Source organism: Cibotium barometz, chromosome 24, assembly GCF_041138505.1.
Source record: "Cibotium barometz isolate CiBa-2024 chromosome 24, ASM4113850v1, whole genome shotgun sequence".
Taxonomy (NCBI): domain Eukaryota; kingdom Viridiplantae; phylum Streptophyta; class Polypodiopsida; order Cyatheales; family Cibotiaceae; genus Cibotium; species Cibotium barometz.
The window spans coordinates 52,819,392-52,836,412 of NC_141069.1; the positions used below are offsets into that span (position 1 = coordinate 52,819,392).

The 17,021-nt window shown below is 46.4% G+C and overlaps 1 protein-coding gene across 2 annotated transcripts in view; it reads right to left on the reverse strand.

Annotated features, from left to right (window-relative positions):
- Positions 1-16,758, reverse strand: part of LOC147625443 (uncharacterized) — a 33,421-nt gene extending 16,663 nt beyond the window's left edge. Inside the window, exons 1-4 of one of the 2 annotated variants that reach the window (XM_086818776.1) lie at positions 16,603-16,758; positions 15,955-16,403; positions 15,227-15,827; positions 14,697-15,153 (exon numbers count right to left, since the gene is read on the reverse strand). In XM_086818776.1, the coding sequence (XP_086674902.1) occupies positions 14,697-15,153; positions 15,227-15,827; positions 15,955-16,403; positions 16,603-16,671 (1,576 nt within the window). In that variant the 5' untranslated portion in view covers positions 16,672-16,758. Of the gene's footprint in view, positions 1-14,687; positions 15,154-15,226; positions 15,828-15,954; positions 16,404-16,602 lie in introns of both variants that reach the window. The other variant, XM_086818775.1, reaches the window with a different exon arrangement.
- Between the last annotated feature and the right edge of the window lie 263 nt (positions 16,759-17,021).

Sequence of the window (17,021 nt, forward strand, 5' to 3'; positions counted from 1 at the left end):
GAAACCTCTATCAAGGTTACAGGTGGTGATCCCCCACATTTTGATAAGTTGGTCTCTTTCATTATTATGGAGAAAATGAAGCTTGGATTAGGTTGAGGTTTTTATCCTCATGCTAGAGGGAGATCTCGATCTCGTGGTAGAGGTCATTGCCAACCACAACAGTAGAATATGCATGGCATTGAGTGTCATTATTGTGCTAAACTTGGACATATGGCTAGAGATTGTTACAAAAAGCAAAATGATCTTCGTGGTGGTATAGTGCAACATGGTAACTATGCATCATCCAGCAATGAGGGACATACAAATAATTTGTTCGCTATGAAGCATGTGATGGCCACTATGATGTCACGTAAAGAGAGTGATGAAACATGGTATATGGATTCAGGTACATCAAACCACATGACATGCCATGGAGAGTGGTTTGATAACATGATGCCTACACAAACTCAGGGATATGTTGCTACTCGTGATAATACACAACATCCTATTACACATGTTGGTAGTTTACAATTGAGGATACATGATGGCAAAGTGAAAACCATGTCTGAGGTGTTGTATGTGCCATCTATTACAAAGAGTTTGGCATCTATTGGACAAATGGTAGAACAAGGATCACAGGACAAATGGTAGAAGTTAGAACAAGGATCACATGTGAGATTCAATGAGCATGGGAGATTGTTTAAGCTAGATGCAAGCATACCAAAGTTGAAATCAGCAATGTTTTCTCACAATCATGGGATAGTGCCAAACATTGATATTTGGCACAAGAAGATTGGACATGTGAACATACAAATGCTAAAATCTATGTAGACAAAGGGCATTGTTGGTGGTCTGCCAAGATTCAAGTATGATGGGAGCACACATGTATGTGATGCATGTCAGTTTGGGAAACAAGTAAGGTTGTCATTTCCCAGAGATGGTCAAATGAGTAGGAGACTACTTGAGATTGTGCATAGTGATATTTGGAGCCCTGCTCAAACACAATTAATGAATGGGAGCAAGTACTACATTACATTTATTGATGATTTCAGCATGATGACATATATTTACCTCTTGAAAGAGAAGAGTAAAGCATTGGGCAAGTTTACAGAGTTCAAAGCACTTATGGAAAAGCAATATGGCAATCGATCAAATGTTTAAGAACAGATCGTGGTGGTGATTATACCTCACATGCATTTGATGGGTTCTTGAGAAAACATGGTATTTGACGGCACCTCACATATGCAGGTATATCCCTCAGCAAAATGGGGTTACTGAGAGAAAGAATAGAGTGATAGGTAAAGTGGTAAGAGTATTGATGAATGAGAAGAGTATATTGTTGTATTATTAGGCAAAGGCATGTGCTACAGTGGTGTACATCTTGAATAAGACACCTACAGCTGCCATACATGAGAGTACTCTTGAGATGAGGATGACAAGTTTTAGGCCCAACATTGGACATTTAAAAGTTTTTACATGTATTGCTTATGTGCATGTGTAAGATGAGAACAGGAGGAAGTTGGATCCAAAAGCTGAAAAATATGTATTCATTGGATATGCACAAGATAGGAAAGCATACAAATGTTACCAACCAGTGACAAAGCAAGTTCTCATTAGTAGAGATGTGATATTTGATGAGATGACTAGTTGGTATAAGCAAATGAGAGTCTCATAATTAATGACGTTGACAAAGCAGGTTCTCATTAGTAGAGATGTGATATTTGATAAGATGACTAGTTGGTATAAGCAAGTGAGAGTCTCATAATTGATGACGTTGATGCCAATGAGAATGTACACTTACCTTTGGAGGAGTCCACTAGTATGTTTGGACTATATCAGACATCTAGTAGTGACAATGTGAGTCCATGATCAGGGAGATTGAAACATGAGGTGAACACTGAGAGTAGTGCATTGGACAAAGGTAAGAAGAAGGTTGAAGGCATTGGCATTGGGAATGCAGGTTATGACTCATCTTGTTCATGGTGAGTTGGGAATCCCAATGGTAAGAACTCCATGTGTAAGGAATGATAGGTATGTACCGCCACATGCTAGAGCTCAGGGAGCTCATAGTGACTCACAGCCATTGAGAGGGTCACAAAGAGTGAAATATCCACTCTACAAAGATTCACTTACAGTGATCATGCTATGCATTATCCATATATCACATCTATGGTTAAGCATGTGGAACCTTTTGGTAAGCTATTGGCAAAGAAGCATGGGAAAAAGCTATGGATGAAGAGATGGATGCTTTTTACATAATGATACATGAGAATTGATTGAGTTACCATAAGGAAAGAATGTGATTGGATGTAAATGGATTTAGAAAATCAAATGCAAGTAAGATGGATGCGTGGAAAGGTATAAGGCAAGGCTGGTCGCTAAAGGTTATGCACAAACACATGGACTCAATTACGATAGGACATTTAGCCCAGTGGCTAAAATGGCTACAGTAAGATCTGTGATTTCATTGGCTATGTCTAGAGGTTGAGAATTGCATCAAATGGATGTCAAGAACGCATTTTTGAATGGAGAGTTGCAAGAAGAAGTGTTTATGGAACAACTAGAGGGTTATGTACACCCAGACTTTCTTACACATGTATGCAAATTGAAGAAAGCATTATATGGGCTGAAGCAAACACCACGAGCATGGAGTAACAAGATTAGCACGTATCTTGTAAGCATTGGATTTTATGTGGAAAATTCAGATTTTTCACTATATGTGAAGAAGACAATGAATGGTATGGTGGTGACTGTTGTTTATGTGGATGACTTAATAGTCACAGGTGATTGTGGGAAGGACATTGCCAATGTGAAGGTATCATTAAGCAGCCAGTTGGACATGAAAGATTTGGGAGAGTTGAGATTTTTTCTTCGCATTGATTTTATCAAAACATCATATGGTATTTAGTTGGTGCAAAGGCAACATGTCTTGGATATATTAGCAAAGTATGGCATGACTAGATGTAAGCCTATGGCAACACCATAGGAGCAGAACATAAAGCTAAAGAAGAACATAAAGCTAAGGGTTGATCTTGGTATGAGTTGGATGATGTTACAACTTACAATGTACAGGAAGACAATCGCCAACTTGATTTACTTGACCATTACTAGACCGGATTTATGTTCTGCAGTGGGACTAGTTAGTCAGTTTATGCACATTCCCAAGAAGCCACATTTGGATGCTATCAGGAGGATCATGAGATATGTAAGGACCACTACCCATTATGGTTTATACTATGACCATGGAAAGAATGTGATGGTGTATGGCTACAGAGATGCAGATCGGGCAGGTAGTGCTTATACAGGATATCTACTAGTGGGTATGCATTTAGCATGGGAAATGTTGCAGTGAGTTGGAGCAACCAAGAAGTAACCCACATAGAGATCCACTACCATTTCATCAAGGAAAAAGTGTTGGTGAAGACCTGCGAGCTCCCCGAACCTCCGCCTCTGTTGTCTGTGTCGCCCCCCTTCCTTCCTCCGCCCCCCCTCCTTCCTCCCCCGCTGTTCGCCCCTGCCCGCCCCTCTTCCTCCCGCTGTTGTCTCCAATCTGCGCCCCATCCCCTCCTACTCTCCTTGTTCGCCTCCCCTCCTTCCTCCGCCTCCTCCATTCTGCGCAGCCTTTGCTGCGCTGCCCTTCCCCAGCCCTTCTTTGCCTGCCGCCTCCATTCTGCGCAGCCTTTGCTGCGTTGCCCTTCCCCCGCCCCTCTTCACCTGCTTTTTTCTTCTTCTTCTTCCTTTTTTTTTCCTTCCTTTTTTTCTTTTCTTCTTTTTCTTCTTCTTCTTCTTCTTCTTCTTCTTCTTCTTCTTCTTCTTCTTCTTCTTCTTTTGCCCTTTTCCTCCCTCCCTTCCTTTCCTCTGCCTCCTTGCCTGCCTCTTCCCCTTGGTTCGGATCGCTCCTCATTCGGGTTCAAGTCGGCCTTTTTCTTCGATTAGCATCATGGCTAATCAATCTCCCTCAGCCACGCGAGCCATTGTTTTTTCCGAAGCCCAGCTCGCGGTCCTCTATGCCGAAATAGAGAAAGACTCCAAAACGACCCTCATTGCCAGAATCTTTGGATCTCACCCGTCCCATCTCCAAGCTCGGGATTGGGTCCTGGCGGCTCTACCCTCCGACCTCGCTCCACACTTTCGAGATGTCAGGTTGCTTGGAAGAGGTTTCTTCCAAGTGGATTTTGATTCGCAGCCTCAAAGGTTTTTAAGGGCAGCCCTTTGCCATTGGGCCCGAGGGAGATATTCTTTCTTCCCTACTCCAGCTATTTTGACCCTGTTGAGGAAGACCAGAACCGTTTCCCGATTACTCTTAGATTCCCAGGTTTTCCTCGCGCATATTGACCTATGTTAGAGGCCATCGGGTCTGCCTTTGGGCCGGTTCTTCAAGTGCCCTCTTCTGCCCAGGTGGTCGCTGCCTCGGCAGATGCTGTCCCCAGGGTCATGGTTCTTGCCCGTGACATTGAGCTCTTTGAGGACTATGTTTTGCTTCCGCGCCCTTGTGGCCCTTTGAAGCAACGTATGGAGATTGCAGGTAACCCCGATCAGTGCCAGGTTTGTCACCAACAGGGTCACTTTGCTCGAGATTGCCCTCGTGCTCGGGGTCGCAGGAGGCCTCGTAAGCATGCTTCTCAGGCGCCACCTCCCTTGGTTCCTTCCCGTCCTTCAATCCGCCAGGTGTGGCAAGCTGTCTCTCACGCCTGCCCCCCTGGTGCGATTGATGGGAAGGCCTCCTCGGATCATGTACAGATAGATGATGTTTCTGGTCAGAGGGATGTGTCAGCTGATGCGTCTTTGCAGAGAGATGATATCTCACATCAGGATGATTTTGTTGAGGTCCTCTCTACTTGGAGGGGGCGATATGCAGGATGTTCAGGGTAGTGGGGATCATGTATTGCAAGATTTTCAGCATGATGCCATTGTCCTCGATGCCCCGCAGGGAGAACAGGTTTCTCGTACATACGCAGGTACTGTGCAGGGCCTCGGACAAGGGCATGTCAGTGGACTTTGCCCCATGGATTATCCCGTCCTCCAGCATTATGAGAGGCGTCCTCAGGCTGCCCATCGTCTTCTTAGATCAAGGGTCAAACCCTCTTCTCTTCCATGAGAATCGTCTCATGGAATGTTCAGGGCCTTGGAGGGCTTCCCACATGTGGTAGGAAGCGCCTTCTGAAGGACCAGCTTCACCCTGCTGTTACAGGAGGGTCTATGGATGTACTTTTGTTGCAGGAACACAAATTGGATAGATCTCAGTGTGGAAAAACTGGTAAGATGCTTTCTAGCCACACCTTCTGGTCCTCGACAGTTGGGACTAGAGGGGGTATTTGCATTTCAGTGGCAACATCTGTTATGCCTCATGTTATTGGGCACGGTGTTATCATCCCTGCTAGAGCGCAGTGGATCTTGATCATGCATGAGGGTCAGAAATTGGGAATCTTGAATATCTATGCACCTAACGTGAGAGGTGAAAGGGTGGCCTTTTGAGTAACATTACAAATGTCATTCCCCAGGTTGATCATTCGATAGTGGGAGGAGATTTTAATATGGTTGAGCAACCTTCTGACAAGAAGGGTGGACGTGAAGGGGGTTTACACCCTTTGGAGCGAACCTCATGGGAGAGGTTCACGCTTTCCTTTTTTGGCAGGGATTGCTAGACTGAGGATGACTTCCAGAGAAGGCCAAATTCCTTATCTTTCTCTTGGCATAACCGCAGGAGCAAGGATGAGAGCATCTTTGCATGTCTGGATAGGTTTTATGTGGATGATTTTGGTCCTTGGACAGAGGAGGCACCGTTGCTATTATGCCTGGCACCACGAAATCCGATCATTGCCTTGTCGTTTTGTGTCTCAGGGAGTCTGGGGCTCGCTCGGCCTCTCCCCGTGTCCATATCCCTGACTCTCTTTATCTAGATGCTGACATCTCCCTTGAGATCAGAGAGATACGGAGATCTTGTGACGGTCCTGATCCTCGTCATAATATTGTACTGGCTCTTGAGAGGACCAGCCATCATTATCATAGCACTGCCTTGTCCAAGAAGGAGGAGGCTCTGGACAAGGAGAGAGCTATTAGGCGTAGGATTGCTGCTCTTCAGAGGGAACATGAAAAGCATCCACGTGCATCTTGGATTACAGACCTCTTGACCATAGTTAGAGCAGAGCTGCAGTTGGCCATGGACAGGAGGGCTAAGTTCGCGTTTCATGCGAATGAGGCTTTTTGGACTCAGATGGGTGGCATATGCAACAAAGAGTTTTTCTCAGCACACAGACCTTTCCATAGCAGGGATTCTGTGAGGTACTTGCAGGATTCACAAGGTGAGGTTCAAATTGAGTCTGATAAGGTGGAGAGAGGTGGCACGGTAGAAAGTTTGGGAGTGCATGCCCAGGCTCATTACAGATGCTGTGTGTTCTTCCCTGGATGCCCCTTTCTTGAAGGATGAATTCCTTCACGCACTACATGCTCTTTCCAGTGGTTCATGCCCAGGGGATGATGGTCTTTCTCCCGCCTTCTTTATTCTTTTTTGGGATCATATTGGAGATGCTATCACTATTGCCCTTCAGGAAATGTGGTTGTCAGGTATGATGCCGCCGTACCTCACGGAGGGGCTGATTCACCTTATCCCCAAGAGTGGGGACAAGAATAACATCGAGCAATGGAGGCCCATCACCCTCCTTGGATCTGCATATAAAATCTTAGCTAAAGCCTTGAGTATAAGGTTGCAGCCGATTCTCCAAAAAGGACTATCCATGATACACAGAACGGGTTCCTCCAAGGAAGGAGTATATTTGATAACATCTTTTCTTTCTGGGAAGCTGTCGAGTGGGCAAAGGCTAGTCAGCAGCCTCTTGCAATTCTTTTGTTTGACCCCGAAAAAGCTTATGACAGAGTGGATTGGGATTTTTTGGAGGGGAACACATGGGGTTTTCCCAAACTGGATCCTAGGGGTGGTGTCCTGCCTATACAGGGAGGCTCATAGCACTATTTTAGCTTATGGGGGGTGCCGTGAGCATTTTCAGATTTCCCGTTCAGTGAAGCAAGGTTGTCCCCTCGTCCCTTTACTGTACCTCATTGTAGCTGAGGCTATGAGCAGGTTTCTTCGGGCTGCCCCTGGTGTTGTGGGTCTCAAGCTGCCTTTATGCACGGAGGAAGAGTTTTTGGACTCTAAGTTAGCAGATGATACGGCGTTGTTCCTTGAGGCTTCACATGCTTGTTTATGTGCTTTCCGGACAGCCTTGGAGGCCTTTTGTTTGGTAGTAGGAGCTACTATCAATTGGCATAAGTCCGTTTTTTTTTTGGATCAGTGATTCTCCTCTTGCAGATTGGGGTACAGATGTTGGTTTTACTTGGATTGAGAGAGGATGCTCTGCCAGATACCTTGGTTGTCAGGTGGGCATTGACATCTCCCCTGCACAACAGTTTGCTCCAGTGCTCTTAAGCATTAAAAGCAAACTTCATCACTGGAGTAGGAGGAAGCTCGACTTGGCCTCTAGAGCTTTGGTGGTGAACCAAGTTTTGCTAGCCACGGCTTGGTTCATCGCTTCGTGCTGGATTTTTCATAAGGGCTGCATTGGCCAGCTTCGTTGCCTTATTTGGAACTTTCTTTGGTCAGGGATTGATGGAAATGCACACACCAGGGCCAGAGTTGCTTGGGAAACCATTATCAGGCCTGAGCAGGAAGGGGGATTGAACATCATTGACCCTGAGGTGCAATGTAAGACTTTTCTTTGTAAGCTTGTTGTTAGGGGCTTTCTTCCAGGCACTGAGCCGTGGAAGGACTTTCTCATGCAGCAAATCACAAAGTGTGTCCCTATTCACGGAGGTGACTAGACTCTCAGCTTACGCTTTATATTTTTCGGATGCAGTTCACCGCTCCCCTACTACGGGCCTAGGACTGCCTGAGGAGTTTTTTGGTACACATCCCCCCGCGTTCAGCGGAGGAAGTTAACCGGCAGCCCATTCTGTGGAATGATTTGATCTTAGATGTGCATGGTAGGCCTCTTGGGGCAGCTATGCATATTCTTTGGGCTAGCTGGGAGACCTTACGCCCCACAATGCTGGCTTGGAAGAGGCTTCAGAGCCTCACCGAGGTGCAGAGATTGGATTTCATGCACCATTTGAGAGGCTCTAGCCGGAGGATTGCACAGATTGATGCAGCCATTCCCAACCACTGGATTACTAGATCTTTCTTGGAAGGCCGTCATCATTCTTGGTTTGGGGTTTTTTCTGGGACAGGTGTTCCTCTTCAGGTTATGGGTCTCCCCTTGCCTAGGGAGGATGATGTACCGGTCTTTTTTTCTATACAGGATGGATGGCAGCTAGAGATGTGACGTGCAGGACCTTATTGAGGGCCCCCAGATTCGTCCAATCAGAGTTGTTGGTAGGTTAGGGAAGCACGTCTTTCTTGGAAGGCCGTCATCATTCTTGGCTTGGGGTTTTTTCTGGGACAGGTGTTCCTCTTCAGGTTATGGGTCTCCCCTTGCCTAGGGAGGATGATGTACCGGTCTTTTTTTCTGGACAGGATGGATGGCAGCTAGAGAGATGTGACGTGCAGGACCTTATTGAGGGCCCCCAGATTCGTCCAGTCAGAGTTGTTGGTAGGTTAGGGAAGCACGTCTTTGTTGACCACCCCCCCCCCAAGGATGATCACAGAGTGTTAGCCTTTGGTTGTATGGTGGCTGCCCTATCAGACATTTGCATTGGGACCCCGGTGAGTGGGAGTGGAAGGATGCTTGTAACCCTTTGAAAAGCATGCCTTTTTTCAGTTATACGGTGTGGAATGCCAGACATCTTATCTTGGGACACATTCAGAGTGTCCCTACGCTTAGACCCCATTGGGAATCTTACAGCATTTCGACTGACATTCAGAGGGTATTTTGGCGGAGATTGTGGCATTCTTATAGGAAGCCACAGATTTCCTCCTTTATCTGGGTTTCTCTTCATGGTGGTCTGGCCACCAATCAGTGGAGGTCTGATACTGGTGCTTGCCCAACATGCCCTAGAGTGCAGGAGTTTCGGAGTCAGTTTACCATTGTTTATGGGAATGCAGGGAAGCACAGAGGGTTTGGTCTGCAATTGCACACCTCTTTGGTAGGATTAAGAGGGATGCTATCATTTCTTTTGGTTCTATCATTTGGTTGACATAGTCTGGGCCTCAGCTGAGATTCGAGGGGACGGACAGGAGCTTGGCCATTATGGTTAGGCAAGGAGTTGCTCAGCAGTGTTGTCTTCAGGATTTGCCACTTTCACACTTTGTCCCTCCGCACAGAGGTTAGACAGCTCTTGGGAGATTATTGCTAGCATCTCAGCCTGGAATATCTGGAAGGCTAGATGCACTGAGGCCATTGAGGGTACTCCCGTTCTTGTTTCTCAGTGTCTTTGCAGGATTTGGGGTGATATTATTCACACCATTATGGCTACCTGGGCCAGAATCTAGGGATCTTCGAGGGCTGCGAAGAGGAAGCGCGGCCAGTTTATGAGAGAGTGGGACATTGGTATCTTTTTCACATCCTCTCATTCGGGACTCTATTGGCAGCACAGGGCTCCTGATTGGTTGAGATCTCCACCTTGCTTGGTGTGAAATCTCCATTTTGTAAAAAAAATTCATACTTAATAGAAGTCTCCTTTCTGGGGAAAAAAAAAAAGTGCCAACTACGGACTTGTGTGTTGGCGGTGGACAACCAACCAAAACCAAACCTAGACTAGCCGACCAGCAGATCAGATGCATTTAAATATGTGGCTAAGGGTCAAATGCGAGCATCTTGTGCCAAATCTGCACAATCCAAGCTAGGAGTAGAGGCAAGAGTTGGTCTGGAGATTAGCAGCAATAGCACAGCCCTGATAGCTTTAGGGCGGCAGTTAAAATCAGTAGCATGCATTAGTAGTTAATGCACATCATTCCTAAGCCCACATCTAGTTTAGATCTTAGCAACCATTGTAAATATTTATGTTTTGGTGAAAACAATAGATTAGGTCTACCTTGCCTTGTCTCATGATTATTTGGAGCATTAAGTGATTTAAGTCATGTTATTAGCCTTTTAACTAGCACGGTCATGTGCGCTAGTTTGCATGTGTGTTAGTTTACATAGGTCTTTGCATAGGGTTTTGCAATAGATCCATACATCCGTTTCTGCACGTATCTTACATTGGTATCAGAGCGCTATGTTGCCTATGGTAGCCCACAGCCATTAGTGTGTTAGTCGTTACAGGCAGCTTTAGGTCATGTGCATTAGTTTGCAAAGGGATTTTGCAGTAGATCCATGTGTTAGGTTTGCATGTAAGAGCCTTGCACACAATTAGAGTCTATGTCTAGGTAGTAGGAAGCAAGATCTCTGTTTCTCTTCCATAGTTGTCTGCAAAACACATCCTACTCATGAGGTACGTTAAATACGGTACGGTACGAAACTATGCAAGCGAAACTGCTTTTTCTTTAATGGCCGTTTTTCTTGGGTGACTTTTTTTATGCCTGTTTTGTTTCTGTTTTTTATGGCCGTTTGGGCAATGGGGGCTTTCTACCTTGCCACCTTCTCTCGACTTTGCATCTCTAAATCTATACAAATATCTATTTTTCAAGTGTTTTTTAAAGTGGACCGTACCTCTATCAAAATTATTTTTCTGAAATAAAAAGTCACGTACCGGTACCCTTTTTTGTACCTTTGTCTCGTTTCGTACCTAACAACTACGTTTTCTTCATGGCAGACATAAAAGAAGACTTTAAGAATATGTCCAAGGACAAGTAGGAATTTGGCAACAGAGGATCAAGGATATGATCTCTCAGATGCTTCAGACAGATAAAAAGGAATTCAAGTGGGCTGACTGTTTCTATATGTATTGAGAGTACAAGCTGGCAGAATGTCAGAGAGAGATCCAAGTCCAAGAAGCAGTTTTGGCAAATGTAGGCAAAGTTGACCCGAGACATCGCAGTAGAGAGTTCACAAGGATCGAAACTCAGCAGGAGGGGGTTTCCAGAGACGAAAAGCTTATAGAACTTGAAAAGCTGTCCAAGATTTTGGACTATGAGACAACCAAGAAATGGAGTTACTGTAAGTTCTTGCACAGGAGACAACCAAAGAAGAAGTGCAAGTGCTGTAAGTTCTTGCACAGCCAAGAAGTACCAGAATCAATCTCCAAGGACAAGCACAACTTACGAGTTGGTGGCAAGCCGCAACACCAACAGTCCAGAGTCATCCAAGTTCATTCCCTGAGGGCACTTCATCGGAGGAAGAGGTGAGTCCAGCAATACTCCCAATGCCAAACTTTATGGTGAATTCAACATTGAAAGTAGAGCCAGAAGACATACAGCATAGCCTACAGATTGCCTGTAGGGAGGGAGTTCCTCCGGTTTGTCATGTCAGTCAGTTTTTTGGGAGCTGCAGTGTAACACGCGGAAGCTCTGGGAGTCTTCTTTCAGCCCTAAACACTCCTGGCAACATGCTGATGCAAAATGCAGATATGGAGAGAGAGTAGAGAGAGAGAGATGTGCTGGAAATTCAGTATATTTCATATAGTACAAAAAGGGTACTCTAGTTCTACAGCCAGAGGCTGCCTTATAAAAGGTGAACATCACCAAAATCTAGCCTAATACTTGATCCACTCCATAGGAGAGAGAATGATTCTAATAATGAGCACACTCTTCCTTTTATAGTAGTCTTGGACACTTTGGTGTACTGGCCGACTGCTAGTCGGCCAGTCTTATATGCTTTAAATGCCCCTTTTCAGCGCTGCCCGACTGGTGATCTTCTTCGATCCTTAGTCGCCACTGCCGCCTTGTCCTCTGGAGCGCCTGCAGCCACCTTGCCCCCTCTGGTACAGCCGACAACACCAAGTCATGCAGCCGACAGGGTTTTTCCCCTTGCTCATCATGCGCCGGCTCCTGCCTTCCTCTGGTTCAGCTGACCAGTGCTGGTTCAGCTGACCCCATGTCCTGGCTCCTAAAGCATGGTCATGAAGCTCCTCCAGGCCTTGCTCTGAATCCACCTTCGTCCTCTTGTGCTCCTAGCTGGTTCATAGTCTTTATCTGGCTGCCTCCTCTGGATCAGCACTTGAGAAGGTACATGGCATTGATCATGGACATGACATGCAGTCACATGTCCAGGTTACAATGACCAGATTTCTGCAAGTGGAACTAGAGCAAAGGAGGGTATGTTCCCTTGTGCATCAAGTGTAGCAAGAGGGGATGTCACGTCCATCACCTACATAATGCCACGTGGACATAGCCAGCAAGCTTAAGGGCAAGATTAGACGCCAGATAGGAGTTGGTGAATTGGAAGTACCAACTATGGGAAGGCGTGCTAGCCACCACATCCAAACCTAGACCAGTCAACCAGCCCTACAGAGGCATATTAATAGGCAGTTGAGGGTCATATGAGAGCCAATGGCAGAGCTGCACAGTCTAAGCTATAGGTGCAGTAGAGACAAGAGTTGGACCAGCTGTTTGCAGACAGAGCAAAGCAGGTTTCAGCTTTATACAGCTTTGGAGCAGCAGTTAAAGTCAATAGCATGCATTAGTAGTTAACAAACATCATTCCAAAGCCCACATTTAGTTCAGATCTGAGCAACCGTTGTATATATTCTATTTTTGGCAATAAAGGGTACATTAATCTACCTTGCGTTGTCTCTTGACATGAGAAGAGAGACAAATATCAACTCATTGCATTGAATTAACAAAAGAATAGAACTTACAACAATGTAGATGGGGAGAGAGAAGAGCTTGCACCTCTATGGGAAAAGAGGGAGAGCTAGTCTCAAGAGAGCTCAAATATGAGTTTGCCCAATGTATCTAAGCTCTCAAATGAGCCACCTTTTATACAAAAACTCTAAAACTCCCAAAAGTTCCCATGTGGGATTATTGTCAAACCCACTCCCACACTCATCTACAACTTGGAACTCCTTACAAGAGCCCTAAGTATCTTTTTGTTGCATCCTTGCATTGATCTTCACTCGTCACGCAACAGAAGGCGTGCTAGCCACCACATCCAAACCTAGACCAGTCAACCAGCCCTACAGAGGCATATTAATAGGCAGTTGAGGGTCATATGAGAGCCAATGGCAGAGCTGCACAGTCTAAGCTATAGGTGCAGTAGAGACAAGAGTTGGACCAGCTGTTTGCAGACAGAGCAAAGCAGGTTTCAGCTTTATACAGCTTTGGAGCAGCAGTTAAAGTCAATAGCATGCATTAGTAGTTAACAAACATCATTCCAAAGCCCACATTTAGTTCAGATCTGAGCAACCGTTGTATATATTCTATTTTTGGCAATAAATGGTACATTAACACTGTTTCAAACATTTGGTGTCGATCATGAGCTGCATTTATCCCAAGCTGACCGTGACCAACAAGTAACCCAACAACCACAGTTGCGGAAATCGGGACATGTTTCTTTTGCTATACCATTAGGGATGAGTGTTCCTCAGTACACCAAACAGCAAGCACACAGCACAAGCAGGAGTCCTGCTCTCTAGAGGAGCTCATTATAGAAGTGCCTTTACTGCGGAACCAAGTTCCAGTTTTCCTCCATTTGGACAAGGAAAAGGGAGCCCGGGGAAGAGTGAAGAGCCAAGGTCTAGGACAACCGCAACACAAAGGGATCCACGAGAGCATTCTATAACGTGGCCTCACCCGTAGCGAGCCTACAGTCTCAAAGACAATCCGACGGAGGACAAGTGCCACTAGAAATGGCACAATCCAACCCCATAAGAAAAGAGGTAATGTACCTTGAAACAGAGGGTTTCGCACAACCACCTCCTTAAGTTCCACCGCCACGTGAATATGTAGAAAGACATGCTAAGGATGGCGTTTTAAATGGAAAGGGAGTTGCAACCAACACAGCACCTAGAGGCTCAGAGTGGGGCAAAATGAAGCCAATCCACATCTCAAGGATGATGACCAAATTTAATGGAACTGAAGATTCCATTCAATGCCTAGAAAAGTTTGATCAAATTTGCAAAGCCATAGAACGGATTAATGATCCCAACAAGGTCTGCTCATTCCAATTTTGCCTTGCAGGCCAATGGTTTAGGTCTCTAAACCCACTTGAAAAGGCCAACTATGAGGTCTTGAGACACACTTCATTGTGAGACTCTCGCCTAGTGGAGCCCCATTGCGCAAATATATAACCTCATGCAGGAGGAGGGAGAAACAATGCGGGATTTCAAACCAAACACATGTTTTAACACCTCTAAGCTATCTATGATATATAAAAATGTGTTTCATGTGTAGCATACTCAAGAAATGTCTTCAAAAAGCTTAACCGTCAATTGCTATAGCTCATGTAGCTTGGTTATGGTTTAGGCTTGTATACAATGATATAGGAGTTAAGTGTATGCACTACTTCAATAATCACCAAATCAACACTAAAAGCGTGTTCAATTCCTCATAACTATATACGAACATGTTACATTACATAAGTCTAAACCAAGCAAAGTATGGTGGTGCACTTGAGGCAATATAAATTTTACAAAGTATCCTAGGGTAAAGGCTGGTGATTGGTTGTAATTACGCTTCCCACAGGCCACAAATACCAAGGATTGAGTCACTTACCAAAGCTCAGAACGGGTACTCAAGCATCAAGTCATGATGACAAGGTATGCATGAGCCAACGAGGGAGCAACACAGGGAAAGGTCTTCTCACGGATAGGAAGTGGGAAGGACGATGCAATGAGGGCTTTCAAGCCAGACAGCAAACGGACATGCAGCAAGGCAAAAGCGAGAGAGAAAGGATGGGTACCTGGGGTACCTGGCACACAGAAGGCGTAGAGTGAATCTCCGCTGGTGAACGTCTTGTGGCCGGCACCGCTGTTGACGCCATAGCCTGAACCCACGTACGCGCAGCCGTTGGATACCGCAAAGCCACCATATACGGTCGCGTTGGTGCTTCCCTGCCACAGAATCTCGCCCGTGCTGGCGTCCAGAGCGAAGACGGGGCCGGTAGCATTGACGGAGCCCGCGAAGAGGACCCCGTTGGCCACCGTAACTGGGCCGTAATCCGTCCCGTTGGCCGGATCCGCCGTCGACCACAATATGACCCCCGTGCTTGCATTTATGCCCACCCATCCGCCCCCCAGCGTCACGTTGCTGGACGGCGTCAGTGTAAAATTGAGATTCTTTCCGTTCACGATGTTGGTGTACGCCCTCTCCCCGTCCGTCGCCATCCCAAAATTGCCGCCGCCGCCCGAACCGCCTGGCCCTGCCACCTGTTCGCGGCACAGTAGCGACATTAAACCAGCGCCTTCCAAAGATGTCCGGGCATTCGACGCTAAAACTTACCGCTGACCATACGATGCTGCCATCCTCGCAATCCAGCCCCCAAACATCGCCCGTCTTCTGGCCGGCAACCACAATGTCGCGGGACGTTCCGTCTATGTCGATTGTCAGAAACATGGGCTCCTCGCCAAAGTCGGCGTCCGGATTAGGTCCGGGCGGACAATTGGGCGTCGACAAGTTCTTGCAAGCATTGAACCAAGCGTCGTACCCGCCCAGCTGCTTGGACCACTTGATTTTACCGGTGTCCAAGTCCAACGACAGAATAGAGTTGAGGTGATTATCCGGCACGATGCACGGGTCCGGAGAGTCGGGCTTGCTCTTGTTATTCTGTTCTTCTTGGCATTTCTCGATTTCGGGCGGCGCGGTGTAAAGGTTTCCGGTGGCGATGTAGACGGCGTTTCTCTTTACGTCGATCGACGGGCTGCTGCCCCACACTGCCACGCCGGAATAGTTGCCGAGCTTGCCACCGTTGTCCGGCAGCATGGGCGTTCGCCATGAGATATTGCCGGACAAAATGTCCAGCTTCAGGAAAGCACCGATGAAAGTGCAGCATTGGTCGATGGGCAGGCTCTCTTCAGACGAGGAGGTGCCCACGTAGAACCCACTACACAAAGCCCAAATTCAACATTTCTGTCAGACCAAAATCAATGCATTTTCTGCTACAAGATTCAATGTTGATTGCGGAATCCGTGCACTTTCAATCCAACACAGTTGTTTTGTGGACACATTACCCATTGTACGCTGTCCCCGACATCGTGATTAGACCCCGAGGATGGGAATCGAGCTCCTTATACCACACCAGATCGCCGGAAGCTCGTTTCACGGCAAAGAGTACGGCAGGCCCATACAAGCCCACGATGAGAAGATCTCCGGCTACGGACGGCGACGCCCTGGACACCGAAACGTTCACCTTTCTGATGAATCCGGTGGCGTTGAACCCCAGCAGCTGGGTGAGATTCTTCTCCCACACGAGCTGTCCGGTGTCGGCCGTCACCGCATAGAGATTTCCATTCCAGCTCGGGAAGTAGAGCACGTTGTCGGAGATCGCGGGAGTTGCCGTAATGTCTAATCCTGCTGTAAACTTCCATCTCTGCACCAGGCCACGTGCCGACGTGATGTCGATTAACGTCTCGTTGGGAGCGTTCCTCCAATTACGGAGACCTCCTCCATGATTTATCCACTACAAACATGAAGCAGAATAGAAAATTAGGGGGCAAACTTCTTATACGATTCATTGCATCAACGTACGGTAGTAACCAAATTGCAGCCACAAATCCATATAATTCACGGTCGACCACATCCACATACTCCCCCTCTCTCTCTCTCAAAGCAGAGAAATTTGAAATGGATTAGGCATGCATTAAGTGAGATCGACAAACCTCCGAGGGGAGGCCACAAACACAGGAGCAGACGAAGAAGAAGAAGAGGAGGAGACGGGCTTTACCCATCTTCTTCTGCGTGTTGCACTGTTGCTGGTCCAAGCTTATAAATACTACCTACATACACACTAGATTGTGAGCGGAGCTCGTTGACTATTGGACACACGGCAATGTGTGGAATTTCCTCGAAAAGCAAATCAGTATGCAACGCCCACATTCCCAAAATGAAACATCATCTTCTTAACGAACCGCACAAAGGTTTTACTAATAAATAAGCCACCAAAATCATATTTAGTTTTTTCCCTATGTAGTAGAGAGTCGAGAGGACCCATGCATGCTAATAGCTTTGCATACTATAGACAAGTTCAGGGTGGTTATGAGTTAATGAGTCTCCATATACGTATGAAAATGTGGCTATT